This window comes from Chenopodium quinoa, unplaced genomic scaffold (assembly GCF_001683475.1).
Source record: "Chenopodium quinoa cultivar QQ74 unplaced genomic scaffold, ASM168347v1, whole genome shotgun sequence".
Classification (NCBI taxonomy): domain Eukaryota; kingdom Viridiplantae; phylum Streptophyta; class Magnoliopsida; order Caryophyllales; family Amaranthaceae; genus Chenopodium; species Chenopodium quinoa.
The window spans coordinates 2,899,781-2,921,131 of record NW_018744633.1 but is presented as its reverse complement, the minus strand read 5'-3'; the positions used below and the strand labels follow the sequence as shown (position 1 = coordinate 2,921,131).

At 33.4% G+C, this 21,351-nt stretch overlaps 3 protein-coding genes across 4 annotated transcripts; 1 reads left to right on the top strand and 2 right to left on the bottom strand.

Moving 5' to 3' along the window:
* Positions 1–5,463: 5,463 nt before the first annotated feature.
* LOC110701505 (ethylene-responsive transcription factor 5-like) lies at positions 5,464–7,341 on the bottom strand. The gene has a single exon (XM_021879146.1). The coding sequence runs from the start codon at positions 6,841–6,843 to the stop codon at positions 6,130–6,132; it is 714 nt and encodes a 237-aa protein (XP_021734838.1). The 5' UTR covers positions 6,844–7,341; the 3' UTR covers positions 5,464–6,129.
* Positions 7,342–13,327: 5,986 nt separating this feature from the next.
* LOC110700991 lies at positions 13,328–14,391 on the top strand. The gene has a single exon (XM_021878562.1). The coding sequence runs from the start codon at positions 13,345–13,347 to the stop codon at positions 14,320–14,322; it is 978 nt and encodes a 325-aa protein (XP_021734254.1). The 5' UTR covers positions 13,328–13,344; the 3' UTR covers positions 14,323–14,391.
* Positions 14,392–15,159: 768 nt separating this feature from the next.
* LOC110700990 (F-box protein At2g32560-like) lies at positions 15,160–21,007 on the bottom strand. Of its 2 annotated transcripts, none has more exons than XM_021878560.1 (5): positions 18,808–21,007; positions 18,610–18,689; positions 18,166–18,344; positions 17,058–17,132; positions 15,160–15,875 (listed from the first exon to the last, which is right to left on the bottom strand). In XM_021878560.1, exons 1-5 carry the CDS (start codon positions 19,486–19,488, stop codon positions 15,685–15,687), a joined length of 1,206 nt encoding a protein of 401 aa, XP_021734252.1. In that variant the 5' UTR covers positions 19,489–21,007; the 3' UTR covers positions 15,160–15,684. The 2 variants fall into 2 exon arrangements, with proteins under 2 accessions (XP_021734252.1, XP_021734253.1); XM_021878561.1 differs by having other exon boundaries at positions 15,160–15,872; positions 18,808–21,002.
* Between the last annotated feature and the right edge of the window lie 344 nt (positions 21,008–21,351).

The following is a 21,351-nucleotide window of genomic DNA, read 5'->3' as shown; positions in this document are numbered from 1 at the left end:
GTCGTAAATCTCCGACGGAATACTAGTCCGTCGGAACTTTCCGACGGAAATTCCGTCGGAAAATGGTCCAGCCAAAAAAAAAAAGCCGCACCACCCCTGGCGCAGCGTGTCACCATCCTAGCCCTAGCAGACCACCACCGCCACGGCGCCACTCCCCCCCACATCAGCCACATCAGCTCTGGCTCCCTAACCCTAACCAAACCACCACCGCCACTAACACCGCCAGTCCACCACTGACCCCCAAACTAACCCTAATCCCAGATCTAAACTATCCCACCCAAACCACACCACCAATCACCGCAACTCGAACCACACCACCATTCACCCTAACACTAGTAGAAAAACTGCAAAGGGCACCCCTATATTTCCACCGGTTCAAGGAAAACCGGTGGCTAAAAGGCTAAGATTGAAGAGCTTTAAACCGGGCTAGACATATGGCACCGGTTCAGTTTTGAACCGGTGGCAAAAGATGTAAAAAAAAAAAAACCGGATCGTCACATATACACATAACCCTAATAACTTCTCAATCCGCCTACTTCTATTCCATTTTCTCCTCTCTCCTTCTCTCTCATCTCTCCCTTCTCCCTTCTCTCTCATCTCTCCTCTCTCCCTTCTCTCTCATCTCTCCTCTCTCCCTTCTCTCTCCTCTCATCACCCTTATTCGATCCTCCTCTCATCTCCCTTATTCGATCTCCTCTCCCTAGCTTCTTCGATCTTCTTTCATCTCCTCTTTCTAGCTTCTTCGATCTTCTCTCTCTTCGATCTTCACCACCAGAAATTCGACCACCGCCACAAAGCCCACCACCACCACATCACCATTGCCGCAAAGCCGCCACCACCACCACAAAGGTCGACCATCGCCACAATGCCCACCGACATCAACATTAACAACAATTTATAGGTATAATCATTCGAGGTTAGGGTTTAAATCGATTTTGTTGGGTTTATTTAATCGATTATTGGAGATTTTGTTATAGTTAAATTTGGGTAAGATTTTGGATTTAAATTGATTTTTCCGGGTTTATTTAATCGATTATTGGATTTTAATTCAAATTTTTCTGGGTATATTATCTGAATTTAATCGGTTTTGTATTTTAATTTGATTTTTCTCGTTTTTTCTGGGTTTAATTAATCAATTTTTCTGGGTACATGCATGTGTATTTTGGGTTTTTTTTTTTTTTTTTTTTTGAGTTTTCTGGGTTTTTTTTTTAAAAAAATTATGGGATTTTGTATTTTTTTTCAATTTTTCTTATAATTTTGAGTATCTGGATTTTTTTTAATTATTTTATTTTCAGTTCGTGAATTTTTTTTTTCAATTTTCTGGTTTTTTTGGGTTTTTTATTTTGGGGGGGGGGGGGATTTCTGGGTTTATTTTCTTGCTTTTAATTTCGTGATTTTTGGGTTTATTTTCTGGGTTTAATTTTCGTAATTTTAGTTTATTGTGAGTTTTTATTAATTTCGTTGTTTTAATTGATGCAGGTAAAGAATCAAGGTGTTGATTTTGGAATTTTGATTTCAATGTTGTAATTTTTTATTCTTCGATGTTTAATTTTTTTTTTTTGGATTTTGATGTTGTAATTTATTTTATTTTTTTGTATTGTAAAATAACAATTTAATCATCAATATATTTCTGATTATGTTTCGTATTCACGCTTGGTTATATGTTTCTGATTATATTTGTTATTTAATGATCAATATATCTCTTTTTGTATGTCTAAGTGGAGAAAGCAAACTAAAAAAAATACATGAATTGGCACCGGTTAACCAGTGCCAATTGTCTTTAATTCCAAAAAAAAAGTTATGGCACCGGTTAACCGGTGCCAAAAATCAATTATGGCACCGGTTTTGAACCGGTGGCAAAAAGGGGGGTAATTGGCACCCCCCCACATTGACACCGGTTCAAACCGGTGCCTTAGGCCGGGTTTGAACCGGTGCCAATTTCAATTTTTGACATAGTGTAACCCTAAACCCAACCACCATCAATCACCGTAACCCAAACCACACCACCACTCAGGCCGCCACTCTCCCCAAACTAAGCTAAGCCCAGATCTAAAAACTATCCCCACCCATACCCCAAACCCGTTTACCTAAATTGACAGCTTTACCGGCCGAAACCTACAAAATTTCTCAAAAAGTGTGAATATTAGCCTTCAATTTTAGAATTTTTTGACTTTTTTTGCCTGTAAATAAAAATTGCCGAAATGTTTACCATGGTCCCTAATACCCTCTGGGAGTCCAATTGGTTGGGTGGAACCATCAAATTTGCCTTTAAACGACCAATTTACCGATTTACAACTTGCACCGATTTCATTAATTCAAGCTTACCATGAACATTTATGACAACATATAATGATCATATATGATTCCAAACGGGATTATATGACCCCGAGATGTATCTCCTAAAATCTCAAGCATTTTCGACACGGGCCCAAAACCTCCAAAATTTCTCAAAAAGTGTGGATATTAGTCTTCAATTTTAGAATTTTTTGACTTTTTTTGCCCGGAAATAAAAATTGCCGAAATGTTTACCATGGTCCCTAATAATACCCTCTGGGAGTCCAATTGGTTGGGTGGAACCATCAAATTTGCCTTTAAACAGTCAATTTACCGATTTACAACTTGCACCGATTTCATTAATTCAAGCCTACCACGAACATTTATGACAACATATAATGATCATATATGATTCCAAACGGGATTATATGACCCCGAGATGTATCTCCTAAAATCTCAAGCCTTTTCGACACGGGCCCAAAAACTTCCAAAATTTCTCAAAAAGCGTGTATATTAGCATTCAATTTAAAAAATTTTGACTTTTTTTCGCCCGGAAATAAAAATTGCCGAAATGTTTACCATGGTCCCTAATACCATCCGAGAGTCCAATTGGGTGGGTGAAACCATCCAATTTGCCTTTAAACGACCAATTTACTGGTTTACAACTTGTACAAATTTCATTAACTCAAGCCTACCACGAACATTTATGGCAAAATATAATGATTATTTGTGGTTCCAAACGGCATTATATATATGACCCCGAGATGTATCCCTTAAAATCTCTTTTCTTTTCGACACCGGGCTCCGAAACTTTTGAAATTTCTAAAAAAGCATGGATATTAGCTTTCAATTTTGGAATTTTTTGACTTTTTTTCGCACGGAAAAAGAATTGCCGAAATGTTTACCATGGTCCCTAATACCCCCCGGGAGTCCAATTGGGTGGGTGAAACATTCCAATTTGCCTTTAAACGATCAATTTGCCGGTTTAAAACTTGCACCGATTTCATTAACTCTAACCTACCACAAACATTCATGACAACAAATAATGATCATATATGGTTCCAAACGGCATTATATGACCCCGAGACGTATCCCATTGAATTTCAAGACTTTTGGACACCAAGCCCCGAAACCTCCAAAATTTCTCAAAAAACGTGGATATTAGCCTTAAATTTTGGAATTTTTTGACTATTTTTTCACCTGTAAATTAAAATTGCTGAAATATTTACCATGGTCTCATGATCATAAATTTTCGTTGCTGATAATTATACGTAGATCCCTGCATCCATGACTCTTTTTGTCCAAGGTATATACTTCTTTGTGTCATTTAGCTAATAAGCTAAATTGGGGCTTAGCCCCTGCCCCCTAGTTTGCATTAAAAACAAACACTATGTTAAATTTGAAGGCTTTATACGGAATTTGTCCAATTTTAGAGATTTTAGGATACGGTGTTGACAATTCAAGTTATATTAAGGATAAAGAATGCATATTAGGGTCATATTTTTTTGAGCTCTTGTCAAAAAAAAAAAATGTTTTGAACAAAATACAACCAATAATATGTCAAACAAAGGCCTATGGTGGCCTTTGCATTGATGAAGGATTGAAGGAGAAGTGTATAAACCAACTAATTAAATTGACAATATAAAGGGTAAATTGGCATCTCAGGGATCCGTGGGATCCATGGGAAGGTTTCCGATCTAATCTCTTCCCGAGCTCAAAAAAGTCGAACTTTATTCAAACGAAGACTATATATAATTCATGTTTCGGACCAATTCAGGAAAAAAAATCAATATTGAAGTGAATATTGGAGTTATATTAGCTGATTTGAAATCATAACAGACCTACCAATAAATATACAAAATGTAGAGAATGAGTTTGGTTTACCAATGTGGTTATCTCAAGTGAGCTGAGAAACTACAGTAATGCCGCCGTAATTTTTAATTAGGCTTGTAATATACTCCCTTTGTTCATAATAATCGCAATACTTTCCTTTTTCATTCGTTTCATAACAATAGTTTCTCTCCTACCAACCCCACTTAAATTACTTTATTTTTTATTATTATTTTTCTCTCTACTAACAATTAAATATATCCCTATTGAGGGCCTGAACTAAACTAAACAGAACAAAATTGAACTGAAATGAATATTTTATGAGATGAAGAAGTTAAGTATTGAGCTGAACTGAAAATAATCTGAAGTAACAGGTTATCAAGGGTGTATATGTAAATTACATCTAACTTTGTTTAATTGTTGTTTTCTCTCTCCTATTTCAATGTTTTGATATTTTCTGATTTTTACTCTTCTCCTTCAACCTTTTGTTGTTTTCGCTCTCTTCCTTCAACCTTCAATTTCAATGGTGGAAAGTACATCTTTTCACTTTATTACGTCAAACAAGTCGAAATCAATGGAGGGGGAATAGCTTATCTACCGTTTAGAGTTAACCATGCCCGTTATTCTCACTTTGGTTATTTGGGTTCTCATTTAATTCCGACGGCAAAGCCGCCGAAAATGGTGGTGCGAAGTCAAATTTAATGGAGGAAAGAAAGCTCAGCTACCCTTTAGGGTTAATCATGCCATTAATTTCTCCTATTGTTATTAGGGTTTTCGTTTAACAGACTTGAAAGAGAGGGTCAAATTTTAAGCAATCGCCACAGTAGGGGTTGGTTAAACGAAAACCCTAATAACAAAAGGAGAAATTATCACGAAATTAAAACCCGGTCAAATTTTTAGCTACCCTTTAGAGTTAACCATGCCATTAATTTCTTCTTTTGTTATTAGGGTTTTCGTTTCCGTTCCTAAAACTCTGTGTCAACCCAACTGTTGCGATTATCACGAAACAGAGGGAAAATTCCTTTAAAGATGTTAACCATTATTCATATAAAAAAAAATCTTATTTAAATAATTGTATTTAAGAAAAACTTCCGCCTCAATATAATACGCTAAATTGCTTAGAGGTCAATGACCCATCAAGGCCATCATCATGTCAAGTATTCGTTGAAGATAATATTTTTAACATTATTTTGAAAGAAGCTTACAATAATTTAATTGTTTAACCCAAATTTGACGATCATCTATTCATCGTTGTCTCTTGCGGTTTCAAAAGCTCACAGCTATACCAAAACATTGTGTATGAATCCTAACTTAATTCGTAAAGTCTTGAATTCTTTTAAATAGTATGTGTGGATCGGACAAAAATGTAATTCACTGTGACAATATGAGATTAAATTTGCATATACATCATTATCATTACTAGGATTACAAAATTAAAATATATTGAATTTTTACATTTTTGAACTTAAATTAAATGACCGAACTTGCTCACAAAAATAAGTAATCCGTAAATCCTTCATAGTTTTTTTTTTCTTTTTTTTAAAAAAAATTTTGAAAGAACAATTAGTAATAGTTAGATGGGACACTAGAGGGAATGATGAACTTGTTTGTATGGATTCGTTTCCCCAAAGTATTTTAGCTTTGGTGGAACTTGATTTGCAATAATAATTCCCGCTCTTTGTTCTAAAAAAAAAAAAAATGATAAGTTTTAGTTTTGAGAGAAGACAAGCCTAAATGTATTTGTGTATATTTCTTTCTAAAAAAATATATAATAAATGATAAAACGGTAAACATAATATGTAAAACAAAAATTCATTTATTGAATAGTGTGGATGACAAAATGTCAAAATATACATAATGAAGATTTTTTTTTTCTAGGTTAAAATTTGACGGTAAATTTCTTCTAGAATATAATGATTATAAAAAATAATACTCCGTAATATGAAAACACTAGAATTATAATTTTACCAATAATAGTAATTTACGGTCAAACTTATACCTCAAATACGAAAATGACAAAATTAGTTACATTAATTTAGGCAATTTGATGAATAATTGGTCATCATCATCAAAAGAACAATAATTATTTTCTAATTCTCTTTCACCATTATCAATTCTTTGCCTTTTCTCACCTAAGCGTTGCACTTGATCAATTGTTCGTTTAGTAGATGAAGACCAACACTCAACTTCATGAGGAAAATTGAGTCTAGCTTTATGGCCTCGTATATCGAAAGCTGCCCGATCGTAAGCTCGGGCAGCTTCGATAGCCGTGTTATACGTACCAAGCCATATCCTATACCCTTTACGACTAGGATCTCGAATTTCCGAGGCAAATCTACCCCACGGCCTTCTTCTCACCCCAATATAATTCCCACTATTATTTTTATGTCGTCGGTCATCTTTATGACCAACTTTACGTGATTTGGTGCAGAATGCACGAAAGGTTTCATCGTAATCAATGCCTTCCTCATCAAGCGATGAGTAAATGTATTGTAGGCGAGTATCATCTAAACAACCACTTTCGGTAGTAGTAAAGGAAATGTTGAAGGTTGTAACTTTTGTGTTATTTTGTAAAAATTGGTCGCTAAATGATGATGACGACGATGATGATGAGGAGGAGGATGACTTTGAGCTAAGCTTGGTTGTTGTGGAGGTTCGCGGTGAGAGTTGGTCGTCGAATAGGTGGTTTTCGATGAGTTGTAAGGCGGTGGCCGTGTCCGGTGCTAATAATGAATCCATTGCTAAGTTGTTTGTAAGTTATTTTGTAGGGTTAATTAATATAATTTTTTTTTTCTTAGTGATTTATAGAGAGAACTAGTAATATAAAGGAGGGAGGTCTTGGAAGAAAAAGGTTAGGGCGTTGAGGTTTATATAGAGCTACGTATATCCAATAATACAATCTATTCAAAGCAGGATATTATTATTTTAATCATCATTTGGTCAACAATTAACATGGTTTACTTAGATACCTTACTCGGTCAAAAAGGGAAGAATGTTGATTTTCAAATAGCTAGGCTGTTTGTTTGTTATTACGAGTACTATATTATTACATTGTTTAATACTCCCGCCGTGTTTAAATAAATGAAACTTTTTTTTAAGTACTCCGTAACTTATTTCTATTTTTTAATAATATTCTCTCTACTTTTTAATAACATTCTACCGAATATTAATTAATGGTTCCCATAAAACTCCTTACTTTCTTCTTTTTCTTCAAACTTATACCCCACTATATATTAATATTTTAATAAATATAAGGAAAATTTGTGAGGAAGGTCCTTTTAAGTAGACCTTTTTGTGACAAAGACCCTTTTATAAAAAAAAAGGTGGCACAAAAGGTTCTTATATCATGTTTAGGTTGTAAGGAAGGTCCTTTGACCATTTTTCGGCGTTGACTTTTATATTTTCCGGCCAAAAAAAGTAACATCTAAGTTCCCTTTTTTCTCCCTTCTCTTTTACCTCGTTTTCCCCTTTTTTCCCTTATTAAACCCTAATTTCTTAAAACAATTAACACCAAAACTTCAATTATAATCCCATAAATTAAAATTGAAGACTATTCAAAGTAATTCAAGGCTAATCCTCCCCACAATGAGAGAAAACAGGGAAAAAAGGGAACTTAACTTAATAAGTCACGTGCTTTACACGTGGCTTTTTTGTCGGAAAATAAAAAAGTCAACGTCGGAAAATGGTCAAAGGACCCTCCTCACAACCCCAAACATGATATAAGGACCTTTGTGCCACCTTTTTTTATAAAAGGGCCTTTGTCACAAAAAGGTCTAGTTAAAAGGACATTCCTCACAAATTTTCCTTGTAACTAATCTTTTTAAAACTCTGTGAAAGTCAAAACTTTTCATCAATTTAAACACGGAGGGCATATTTAAAGCTTTGTTCTATTCACCTTATTTTCACCTATTTTATGTCTTAAATTAAATATGATAAGATAAATTCAAGAAAAAAATATATATTTTGATAAGGACGGATTACCCAACTAAGGAGTACAAATTGCAACTAATATATGAACGGTCTAATAATAATTAAGTTGAGTTATATGTGTTCAAATAAATACTGAAAATCAAGTAAATAGAACATACTCACGTAACCTTATAGAATAGAAAGCCGCACATTATGTTAATGGTGAATAATTCCATTAAATTGTTTGTATAATAAGCTCTCAATCCTATAGAAAGGACAAAGAGCCTTGAACTAGTAACCTTTTAGAAAAATGAAAAGGTTAAAACGAAAATGTATTGTGAGCCTATATATATATAGGCTTAAGGTTAAAGTTATCTAATTCTAATATAACAATAGATTAATTACTTTAATTAAGCTTTAATTTTGTAAAAAATAATAATAATAATAATTAAGCTTTAAGATCTTTAACTACTCTATACAATTATTCTTCAAAATCACAATCTTCGAAATATTTGCACTCCCTTTGAAAAAGGAAAAAACATATATCCTCCGTCAGCTATCTAGCTAGCACATCTAGGCTATGTTTGATTTATTGGTTGTGTGCATTATGAATGATAAGGACCCAAAACAATAACCGCTTCTCAAAAATTTCTGATAGTATAAAACATAATCCCGAGCTTCAATCATCAACTTAAGCTTTTGGTTGAGTTGGACCTTCAACACTTTCTCATTTCGCTCATCAAAACTAAATTAAAGTACTATGTAGTAATTTTAGTAAAATTAGAAGCTTAATTATCTGAATTAGGGTAAATTGAAAAAAAATTATGAAAAGTCTAAGTCAAAAATAACATGAACGAAATATCATTTATTTTAATGACCACCATAACGCCAGTGAAAAGGAAATACCAAGTATATATACTCCTCATTAAGAAATTGGAGTGAAGTTACTTAGCTTGTTGATTTTTGACTAAGCTATCTTGTATTACGTACTACTACTGAATTACTGATATAGGGTAGTCTCCATGAAAATGTAATAGTGTCTTCTTTATTTAACATTAATCGAACAATTAGGGTATAACTCATTAACTCATTTATTTTCTTAATTTTTACTCATCTCGATCTTATAGAATAGATTTCAAATATAGCTCGAAATAGAGTTTATTGTACCATGCACAAGGCAGCTTAGTTACAATAACCAGTTGTACATAGAAAATTGACCATACAATATAGGGTACGAACGAGTAAGTATAGAGTTATGAATTGAAATAAAGCTTGATAGTGTAAGTCTAAACAATCGTCAATGGTCAGCCAAAGAGCATTTCGGTTAGAGGCACATAATATGATCGCAAATCTTTACTCTTACGCCTAATTAATCAAGCTAAGCTAATTCAATAATTTTAAGGCCTAATGTATGTTGGTTAGTATCTTCTTCTTGATCACACCACAGGAATCTTTATATTTTACAATTAGTAATAATTTTAAGTTTAATTAACTTCATTAATAATGATGTGAAAATTTAATTAGCTATTAAGAGAAGCTAAGTATCTCCTGTGTTTTTGGAATAAACTGATTTTAAATTGTTCACGAGCAATCCTGTATTTTACCCCGCCTATTATTATTCCAAAATGAAGACAAAACAAGAACATAAATTGATAAAGTGTAGTAAAGAATTAATTTAATGATCAATGATGTATAATGGACGATTTATAATTTATTAATTTGTAATTTTGTACTCCTATTTATGAAACGAATTGAAGCATTTACTGGTCTAGGCACTATATTGACTTCCAACTTTCCAAACTTGTAAACTAACTTCATTCAACGGTGAAGCCTCTTTCCAATCATTGACCGAATCAATTGCTTGCGTTTTCTTGACTTTCTTAGGCTAAAACATTGACTTCACATTATCAATTATTTTTTTGACCCAAAACTTCATATTATCATTATACACACCTAATGGCTGATAATACTAATTTGTAAAAAAAAAAAAAAAAAAAAAAAATCATATTTTCTCTATCTCTAAATTAGAACTAGCAATCTCTGACAAGACACGGGAACATGACCGAATTACTGACACGGCTTGAACACGAAGTCGATATGACATGAAACCAACCTGAATACGACGTTTTTTTGATAAAGTGGTCAAATAGCATTTACATAATATTGATTTTACGAACAACACGAAATTGACACGAGATTAAATACAAATACAAAGCGACTTTTTGCCAGCTCTACTCTAAATACTATATATGGAACGAACAATTAGGGTATGTTCACTTCAGCTTAATTTCAGTTTAGATCAACAGCTCCAGTCAGTTCAGTTTAGTTCAATTCAGTTCAGTTCGGTTCTTAATTTTCTTCTGTCATAAACAATTCAGTTCAGTTCAGCTTATTTAAGCAAATCAGAACAGGCCCTTAGTGTCCCATTTAAATCATTTATGTAATGAATATATAATATATAAATAAATGATTTAATATTATTGTAATTTTGCAAATTCATTTTCTCATAGAACTCACAACTCGCAACGAATAACACGCTTTAGATGAAAAAAAATGGTTTAATATATAATCTATATAATGAAAATGAGGGGGTTAAGTTTGTTAATTGTTTGACTCACTAAATTACAAAGTAGCCAACATAAATGGAACTTGTCTTTCTTTTAAATATTGCATCACGTTTTATCCTTTGTCAAAAAAATGAAAAATAAGAAGAAGAAAAAATAAAAATATTGCATCATTTCGATTTTTTACATTATTTTTATATAAAATTTATTAATTCGGTGTGAAAAGGATTATATAAAGTAAGCACTATTATTTTAAACCTTTAACCTATTTTCTCTCTAGGGTTCCCAAAACTCAAAGTACGCTTGAATCAACACACTAATTCTTAGGTACGTAATAACAAACTCTTTAATTGGTTGATTGTGTAATTGCATGTTCTTATATCATTCAATAGCAAGGAGACCAAATCAGCAATTAAATTAGTCACACAAAATAAGCATGTGCAATTAAGTAAAGTATGTAAAATTAAAGTTAAAATACAAATAGAAAAAGAAATAATGAATTTAAACATATTCCGTATTTATAAACAACATTTTTTGGTGTGGCCAGCCAGGCAGCCACACTGTGCGGCAAGCTGACACGCACCAAAACACTGACCGGATAATCCTTGACCGACCTAGTAACCCCGGCCACCCTAGTTAGCCACATATGAAAATTTGTGATTTTTGAATTATTACTATGTATACGAAGTATATATGCACTCACGGGAATAATTAAGGCTAGGCGTTCCGTGTCATGAATAATAATAATAGAAATTAATTGCTAATGTATAATGTATATAAGCAAGTAAATGTGATAAAAAGGTGCACAATAGATTAATAATATAATTTATAAATTGTATGGTGCAACTATGTACTAATTCGTTTGACACAGGACCTACTAGTATGTAATCAAACTATATATTGCCTCAAAATATTATACCAAGTACATACAAGTATCTGTACTTTCAAGAATACATATAAAAAAAAAAAAATCAAATCGAAATATTTCTCTCTAGATCAAACACAATCTTTATGAAACAACCAACTCTTAATTTTCTATTAAAAATAGAGTAAGAAAATGTTTTTTAGAAATAAATGAAAGGCCAAATAAACCTATTTGTCCACTCTTTGCTTTCCTACTTATGAGTTATAAGAGTTGGAGCACTTTTTTTTTTTTTTTTTTTTTTTTTTTTTTTTGGTGTTTAGAGAGCCACAAGGGCGAGGGTGAGAATCGATCCCAAGATCTCCTGGAATCGGAAAGGAAGCTCTAACCACTTGAGCTATCCATCACTCTCAGAAGCACGTTTAGTTTTATAGATAAAATTACAACAAAGACACTAAAAAGATCTCTATTTCAGTTGTAATCATTCGTACTTTATTTTTGTTTTTTTCCTAAAATTCTTTTGTGATATTGTCAAAAATCAACGTCGACGTGTGTATTTTATTTTTGGTCAAAAATGTCAATTGAACTGATAGACACTTCACTAGTTAGAATTCTATTTTTTTTACAAAAAAAAAAAAAAAAAAAAAAAAAAAAAAAAAACTAATTTTCCTATTAGGATTATTAATTTAATAAAGAAGGAAAAATCAAGTCGATAATATGGAAATTAGCCTTAATATAATGATTTATTGATTTGGTTCATCTCCTGTATCCAGTTTGTATAATAACTGAATTCTCACTAAACCACATTAGAAGTAGACCAAGTAGTACATACATACTTCATACTAGCTATAGTCTACAAATCTTGACTATAATTTATACAAACGTATAAGAAAAGAAAACGGTATCAAGTTGAAAATTGTTAGTGTCATTTCATATTATTTTATACGAATTTTTATTACTACGCAATTAATTAAAGATATTAGATATTTTAGTTTAGTTAGACAATAATTTGGCATCAAGTTTCTGTAATAAACTGATGAAAAGAAAAGCTCATAATGCTATAATATTTATTTAGACTATTCATAATTATATTTACTCTGTATAATATATATAGTACGTATATTTATTTTTTTATTTGAAGTGAATAATAAGATCATAAAATAAATAAGGTAAATTATACATGCCCTTAATTGTAATTGAAGCTTTTGTTTAGCTTGTGGTAGGTGTATGTGTATTGTGCGTATTAAAAAAATCCCTTCATCCTCCTTCCGCTATGATTGTGAATTGTGATGGTGTAATATTCTCCTAATAAACAAATATTCCTTTCGAGAATTTAATTTACATACATATTCCGTATATTGTATCAACTCTACGCTTATGACATGCAAATTACACATAAAAAGTGGAATAGAGGATTCAAAATTAATTATTTTGTGTACAAGTTCATGCACTAGTGATCACGGGCATAAATTTAGGAAATGGGCACTAGAAATTCTCATGATACCATGGGATGTGTCAAAGGATATGATTTTGACCAAAATTATTTGCTTTATTATGTTCCAGCAATGAAGCCATAATACCAGGAATTTAACAATTTCACAGTCCACACTCCACACTCCACTAACAAATCACCCACGTACATAATTTTTTTATTTTACTCATCTTACTTCACTAACAAATATTTTATTTATATTTTTGTTACACTAGTTTACATGTAATTGGCTCAAACTTTTATTTAACACAAAGTATATAATATCCTCCCTCTAATTCAGGAACCTATGTTTTCGGTTTGAAATTTCAAAATTTCATGCACTATACTATACTTGTATATATATGTATAACTTTGCACATTTTTTGTTTAATTGAATTTCATTCCTAGCCAAATAAACTCACAATTTCTATCAAATGGAAAGTATTTCTCCAAACAAAGATGATTTCTACTCTTACTACACGAGTGCACCAACTAGTCCTAGGAGGTACAACCGTGCAAATGATTTTTTCTTTCTTAGCATGCCTACTAGCCCCTCAAGGAATTCATCTAGGTTCAAGTCCGGATCGATAACACCCGTGATATCCGAAAATTACTCTCCTTACGCGGATTTTGAATTTGAGGGGAGTAAGAGGTTTGACCCCTATGAGAATAATGGGTTTGAAAAGAGTGGAGATCTTTCTATAGCGTATGCTGATGAGTTGTTTTGTGATGGGAAAATGGTTCCCTTAAGGCTCCCACCACGAGCCCACGACTCGAGGGTTGATAAAAGACGTGGTAATCATTCGACTGCCTCGTCTCCAGGGGGAAGAAGCTCTAAGGTCAAGGTGCCATTCTTGAGGCAAAGGAGCTTGTGGAATGATGGGTTTGATCCATTCTTAGCTGCTTTGAACAAGGTTAAGGAAGAAAAAAATGTGATGGGCTCAAGTGAAAAGAAGGCCCAGCTTAGGCGGTCCAAGTCACTCTCACCATTTAGAAGGCCCATTGGGTCAGCAAGATGTGATACCCATCATAAACATAGCAAAGTGGTTCTAAGCCCAAAGAAAGATGATTTTGGGCCTTTTAGCCCATTTAATCCAAGTGATTTTGGGCCCATCCTAGAACTCAAAGAAAATATGGGGAAATCTGAGTCTTTAGAGTGTAGGAAGCAAAGGATAAAGAAATACCTATTAAAAAATGCATCATTTGGGAAGAATGTAAATGAGGAAAAGAAACAACATAAAACTCCTTTGTTGCTGAGGAAGATGCATAATTCTCAGATATTTGGCTTGAAAAACTCAAACACAATATTCAGGATATCTAGAGGAATGAAGAGTTTGGTGAAACACAGAGCAAGAATTTTCTATTGCTTGGCAAAGGGTTTTGGTATTAAAGGCACAACAAAGATGAGTTAGATATTCAACATATAGCTTTTTTGTGCTTATAAACTTTAATGCCATCAAATATTGAATTGTTTTCCATTTTATGTGGTGTAACGATTTTTTTTGCACAACTACATACACTACATCATATATTGCGTCATATAAATAATAGGGAAATTCTCAATACTACTCTCCAATTTTATAAATTCCCAAAGGTGAACAAAGTTTTATGAAATTATCTTTGGTACTCACTAATTACCATTTCTAATTCAATGGAAACATTAATGATATAAATATGCAATTATAAGCTAACCCTAGTTAACTAAAGGCATAATGACTAGTATAACCTTATTAATTAAATAAAAAATAAAAATAAAAACCCAGCCACCCCAACGACGGTCGGTAATCGAGGAAAAAGGGGTGGTGGGTTTTTGTTCAATAGGGGTATTTTAGATATTTTTCTTTTATCTTAAAGGAGAGAGACTAGCAATTTGATAAACGGACCTAGGCCACATCTGTCACAAACTGTCCACTATATATCACCAAGGAGGTTCCACTTCAAAACCATATGGCAATGAGGGGAGTAGTCCCTTAGCCTTATAAATTAGACACAATTTTCTTATTTCTTCAATGTGGGATACACATTCCATTACAAACTCTCACTTATAAACTCAACCAATGTGGGACAACACGCCAATCATATGTGGGTTTTCTCATGGGCTAAACACAATTATATGTGCCATTAAGGAGGTTCCAAGGGATTACCCTAATGTTGTGATAAAATCTAACTCCATTGTTGCTATCAAGGCTTTATAGCAACTTTCCAAAGTAGAGGACGAGCTAAAAATTATAGTTAAGGACATCATCAGCTAGGCCAGTAAAAAAGAGCCTTTGTAATATGTATTAAGATGGGTAGAAGCAATGTCCGTAGAGCCCACTTCCTAGCAGATAGTGTGTTTGTTCTCTATCTTTTCACCACCATAAAAAAAATTTAAAAAAAAAAAACTCAGTATGATAAAACTAACTGTTATTCATTCATCACTGTAAAAAGTTCTTATTACTACAAAAGATTTATGGTATGTCGCTATTTATAGTACATCAAATTCGCACCCATACAGATGCAATGTGGCATGGAATGAATTTCACAAGAGTAGCCATTCACTACCCCTTATAATTCATCCATGAAAAATTTTGGTGGGAATAAAATTGGAGGCTAAAAAGATGATTTTCATCACAGTAAATACTAGCCTGTTTCTGCATGTTCTCATCACAGCTTTCACAAAGCACAAAAAATAAATTTCATAGCAACTACTGATGTGGTTAGCATACTTGTGAGCTGCTTCGGTTGTTTAGATCTGACGCCTAGAGGGAAACAAATTTTCCCGAATATGTTCACTACTCCAAAATTTCCCTAGGCCACAAACTCTTCCAAGTAGCAATTTCATTGTTCGTGTGAAGCTTTCTTATACCTCCATAAAATCCATCTCCTTCATTTCCTTCTTCTCTGTGATCCTTCCTGTTAACAATTGTCCTTCTCCACCGTGATCCAGGTGTATATTGATTAAACTCGAGCACAACAGTGTCTGCTTTCAACCAAAGAAGTGTGTCAAATGACTAAATCAAACGTAGTGCACGCAAACCTCACAAAACTAACATCTGTTAGAATATGCTGAAACCAAAGACTGAACCTCAGGACTGACATTCATTAGAGTTTCTAGTTGTCAAGACGCGTATCCATGTATCAACGGACTCCAAATTAAGCATGGAAGGAAAGCACAAACTTACCAAGATTAGACTAATTTGGACTTTTAAACTTTATCCAAATAAATTATGCCTCTAAGGGCCTAGAGGTATAGGTTTTTGAGGTGATTAAATGGTCCAACACTCTCCAACCAGAAAAAAATGGTGGTGGAAAGATGTGAAACAACATAAAAGAAGATAAAACAAAAGGACAAATAATGGGTCAGATTGCAACTTGATAAGAAATCATTATGCAACCATTGTTGTCAAAAGGCGAAAAACATGAGATATCCACCCAAGTGGGGATCCGATGCAACCAAACAGAACCTCAAGGAAGAGGACATCAGTTGCTTTCAGTATGCCTGGCAATAAATATTCTCTTGAAACAAGAGGTCAGGCCATTGCCGGAGAAAACTAAGACACATAGACAACGATATGTCCTGGGGACCAATGACTCAGAAAGAAGATGACCCATATGCTTGATGACCATTACAAAAATAAGTTTCAAGGAGAAACTTATGGCATTTAACACCATTAACCTAATTACCTAAAAACAGCATCAAACCACACCCTCCAACCAGAAGATTATATCACTCCCTCTGTGTCTTGTGAATAGGCCACATTTCAATTTATAGCTATACCAATATACTCCGCATCAGGCTACATTACCATACATTGATATAGTAGAAATTTTTGTTCTCATATTAATGCTTGAAAAGATGCCCCTTTTATATTGATATGGGGGAGATGTTCAAATGTAAAAAGTCAAGGTGATGATTGCGATATTCTAACTCAATTTCTTAAAAACGAATCTCAATATGATATAGCATTTTTTGTAAAAAAAAAATAGTATTCCACATAGTATATGCAGTGGGAAAAAATGAAATGCTAATTAGTAACTTAAACCCCATACTTTTTAAATTGGAGAAGAGCACAAGGGATGAAATCCCAAGCAGAAATTCTAGTTCACGTTACTTGCAGTATGCTTAAAGTAAAGATTCAGTGATTACAGGCATTAATTTACTCACCACTGCTATGACATCGGCAATAATTCTCATTCCCATCACATGACTCCAAGTGGCCAACGACACCATACCACCATCCTGCGATAAATATGCCGAACACTTTTGTTAACTTAAAAATTATTGGATTGTTTCGATGTTAAACTTCTAAGTTATCTTCAACCAATGATTTGTTAAAGTATGAATAAAATACAATAAGAAGAATGATTGAAGTATCAGCCAGAACACTGCAAAAGATCCAAAATTAAGCTTAATTATATGGGACGGAGAAAGTATTCATTAACTAAAAGTGCATCAGCAATTTAGTCCTAAGCACGATTTTAAAATAAGCAATTAGGCCTAAAATATGTTCTGTTTTCAGTATCCAGTAAGAAAGGACCAGAGGATCTCATGGCCTCGTGCGAATATGGAATTATACACAAACATTGTTCAATGTAGTTAATTAAAAGCGGCTTTAGCATCTGCCCCTGTTGACAGTATCGACCACCAATAGAAATTCATAGTTCCAGTATTTCAGCCACATAAAAATACACATTAGTGCAACACTAATGATAACACCCCTCTTGACCATCCAAAGAAGCAAAACAACTCTTACACCGTTTGGATAATTTGGAAGGTCATTACACATTGACTCCACTAAGAAAATTATTTATACTCAACCTGTTTCTGAATAATAAGCCACCTTTATTATTAAGATTGTCGCAAAATAATAGGCCAATCTCTAATTTTGTGAAGTTAAACTGTATATTTCCGTACATTAAACTTAAACAATCCTATTCTCTCAGAATTTCACAGAAAAACTAATATAAATCGAAGCTCGACTACATCTTCATGTTTGTCTGAAGGGGTATTGTTGTGTAACTTTTCACGAAAATTTCCTCTCTACTACGAGCACTACCTTTTCACGTCAAGGAAAGTCTCAGAAGGCCAGCTACCATAAACAAGTTGCTAAACTTTTATTGTTAGACTAGCAAACCTAATTACAACCAATTAAGAGAAAGATCTAAAAAAATTAAGTCAAACCAACCTCTATCTAGTATCCAGCTGCACAAATTAAACAAATAATCACACGACTACCATAATGACACCCAATTAATTAGATTGTGGAACGTACCGTAAGGGAATTCTTTATTCCGTCTCCACTGGATCTCTATGTGATCTCCAGGGTGTAGATCATTTAAGCAATCAGATGCATGAAGATCATGTGGTGGAGTATCCACTGGTGCTGCCCTTAGCCTTTCCCATTGAATACCACTCTCTATCGCCACTGCCCTTCTTCCATGGGGCGGATATCTGCAAGCATATAAGTCCTTTTAAACATACATAATTTGACCATAAAACATGTCTATGACGTTCTTTAAATTTTCCATGTACATGTATGACTCCATTAATATATATATGATGTTCTTCAAATTTCCCATGTAAATGCATAATTCCATTAATCAAATGGTTCTCCAAATTTTCCATGTACATATATACCTGAAAGCTTTTAACTCCTTCCATTTATCAAATGTAGTTTTTATATGGAAGAATTCGAAGCTTGGATTGAATTCCTTACCTTGCCTGGAACGTGTCGGTTTGGGGATCATAGCTAAGCTCAGCATCATAGCAGGATAACATAAAACCAACATGACCATTCTGGCAAAACAATAGTAAAACAGAACTTTCTTCAGTTTCTAAAAAAGGAAAAATGACAAATTGATCATAAAAGAAACGTCAAGCACATATTTAGGATGAATGATTGTGATCAATATACCTCACGGTTGTAAACTTGAGCAGGGAACCAGAATTTGCCACTTTCAATAGCCAAAAACCAGGACATAACAGTATCAACCAGAGGAGAAGCAGAATCCTTATTATAAGACTTATCAAATTTTGATGCAAACCATGTCAAAGGCCATACATACCAAATATATTTCATAAAACCTTGTGATTTTTTCCCAGCAGAAACACTTGAATTTCGTCTAGAGGCAATAAACCATTGCCATTCGCGGTAAGTTGCAGGACCTAAAACCCTTCCCCATTTATGCTTCATGTGTCTATCCCAAAGGTGGTCACTGATGCATCTCTCCCTCAATGAGCTACAAACAGCAGCCATACTACACAAGCCGGCGGGTGAAAGCTTCTCAAGAATACAATCCAATGCTAGTTCAGGCAAATCCAAGACTGATAATTGCTCATTTTCATGAACATTCTCAAATTTAGAGCTAAAAGTACCCTGTTTTATTGCCATAATAATAGAGGGAAATGGAAGATCCCAAAAAATACCAAAGATTCCTTTTTTAAGAGCTTTGCAAATGGGAGAGAAAGACAACTCTTTCCAGAAGCAGAGTGGTAAAAACCTCACATCACTAGCCCAAGGTGGAAGTGGTTTTAAAGATAAGGAGTTTAGAAAGAAGAAGAAGAAGGAGATGCCAGTAACCAACAAGAAAAGCATTTAGAATGATTTGTATTTACTAATAATAATAATAGTAATGATGGATAATAATCTAATTCAAGTTATTAAAGATAAGGGCACACCCAAAGCAAGGAAACCAATTGAGGCAAAAGCAATTATAAGCCAAGAATTAAATTATAGAAATTGATGAAAGGTCTTACTCTTTCTTCCTCAACACCCCCCTAACTTTTTCTTACAAAAAAATAAACAAATGGGGTGAATGGGAAGAGGATCTTCAAACCTCACACTTCCAAGATATGGGTTTTTATTGGTTTGATAGAGCCCACCAAAACCCAAAAAATGGACCACCCTCTCAACAATCTAATCCAATCAAAATAGGTGGTTTCTTTAAACACTCCTCTCTATGCGAATAATGATACGGCTTACTTTAATACAAATGTCTAACTCTCAAATATATCGTGTACTCGTACAATAACACATACGAGTACAAGTATACCGTGGTATCCTCTATTACACGCGCTCTCTTCTTTAGTCTAAAAAGGACAGAATAAGGTGGACATTCATTCACCTAGTTGACACCCAAAAGGTGTTGCTTACTTGAGCTTCTTCTTACCTTAATAATAATAATAAGGTTTACTACTAAAGTACTAAAGCTATCACCTTTACCTAAAAAGCTCATCAGATAATCAAAATAGATGAGGAAGATGATCAACAATAATAAAAATAGTTTTTTCAATTCAACCCAAAATCAAAATGGAGTTTTTTCTACTTTTATAATCTGACACCTAGGAAGACATATATGTCCAGATACAGAAACCCTTATCTTCAAAAAAAAAAAAAAAAAAAATAAGAATTTCAATGTAACAAGAAACAGATCTTTCTTAAGAACAAAATCCAACAAATGTAGCAAAACAAAACCCAGATCTGTGTAGTTGAAACTCTTACTTATGCAGCAAAATTAGGTGCACCCAACTTCTGTAAACAATTAAAAAATGCAAAAAAAATTGACAAAAAAATGAAATTTTTTAGGGCTAAGGTTAAAGAGTGAAAAAGAAGAGAAATTTAATGAAGATTGCTGGTAATGCAGGTGAAGTTGAAGGGCAAAAGTGGATCCCTTTTTCACCATAATTTCAGCAAAATCTTCTTCTTCACCCAAAAAACTCCATTATTATAGTATTACAAGCATAACCCCATCTTTATATTTCTTTGTAATTTTGTTATTATTCATTGGGGTAATTCAACAAACAGTTGGTGGGCAAACAATTAGAAATAAGAAATACATTGATGGGGAATGGTGGGCGGTGATTCTTTACCTCGAAAGAAACAAAAACACAGTCTTTCTCTCTCCTCGAATTACTAGTGAGAGAAAAAACCGCGAAAACGCTGTATTTGACCGTTAGCAGATGCTGATGAAACAACTGAAAGTTGGTATTGGTAGTTGCTCTACTTGTGAGAGTGGTTGTTGCTCCCATCTTCTTGCTGATGTATTTTTGTTTTATGAATTTGTATTTTACAAATTAATCAGCAGTTAAATTAGTTAGCTAACATTCACTTCTTCCTAAATAGTAGTAGTAAGGGATTAACGATGTATTTAAATCACCTTTAATTCACTAATTTGACTTTATTTTATTACGGCGAAAGAAATTTATTAAGGTATTGTCGTTATGTTGACTGAGTATATATTGAGTCCTTACATAATAAAAAGGGGTGTATAATGATGTGAATTTGTTATAAATTTGTACTCTTTTATCAAAAATTAGCCTCTTATTAATGAGTTGAAAAGACGTACAAGATTTAACAATGACTTTAAATAGTATGAAGTGTTTGCATAAGAAAAAATAGTATTCCGTATATAGTTTAAATGATCAACTAATTTAGTTGGTGAAAGTTTTAAGGGTGATA

Excerpts from the sequence above, each read along its gene's own strand:
- LOC110701505 (XM_021879146.1), bottom strand. The coding sequence starts at position 6,843 with ATGGATTCATTATTAGCACCGGACACGGCCACCGCCTTACAACTCATC.
- LOC110700991 (XM_021878562.1), top strand. The coding sequence starts at position 13,345 with ATGGAAAGTATTTCTCCAAACAAAGATGATTTCTACTCTTACTACACG.
- LOC110700990 (XM_021878560.1), bottom strand. The coding sequence starts at position 19,488 with ATGCTTTTCTTGTTGGTTACTGGCATCTCCTTCTTCTTCTTCTTTCTA. Across the intron at positions 18,690-18,807 it reads CTCAAGTTTACAACCGTGAG|AATGGTCATGTTGGTTTTAT; the intron begins GTATATTGATCA and ends TTGTTTTGCCAG. Across the intron at positions 15,876-17,057 it reads TTGCCGATGTCATAGCAGTG|CAGACACTGTTGTGCTCGAG; the intron begins GTGAGTAAATTA and ends TTTGGTTGAAAG.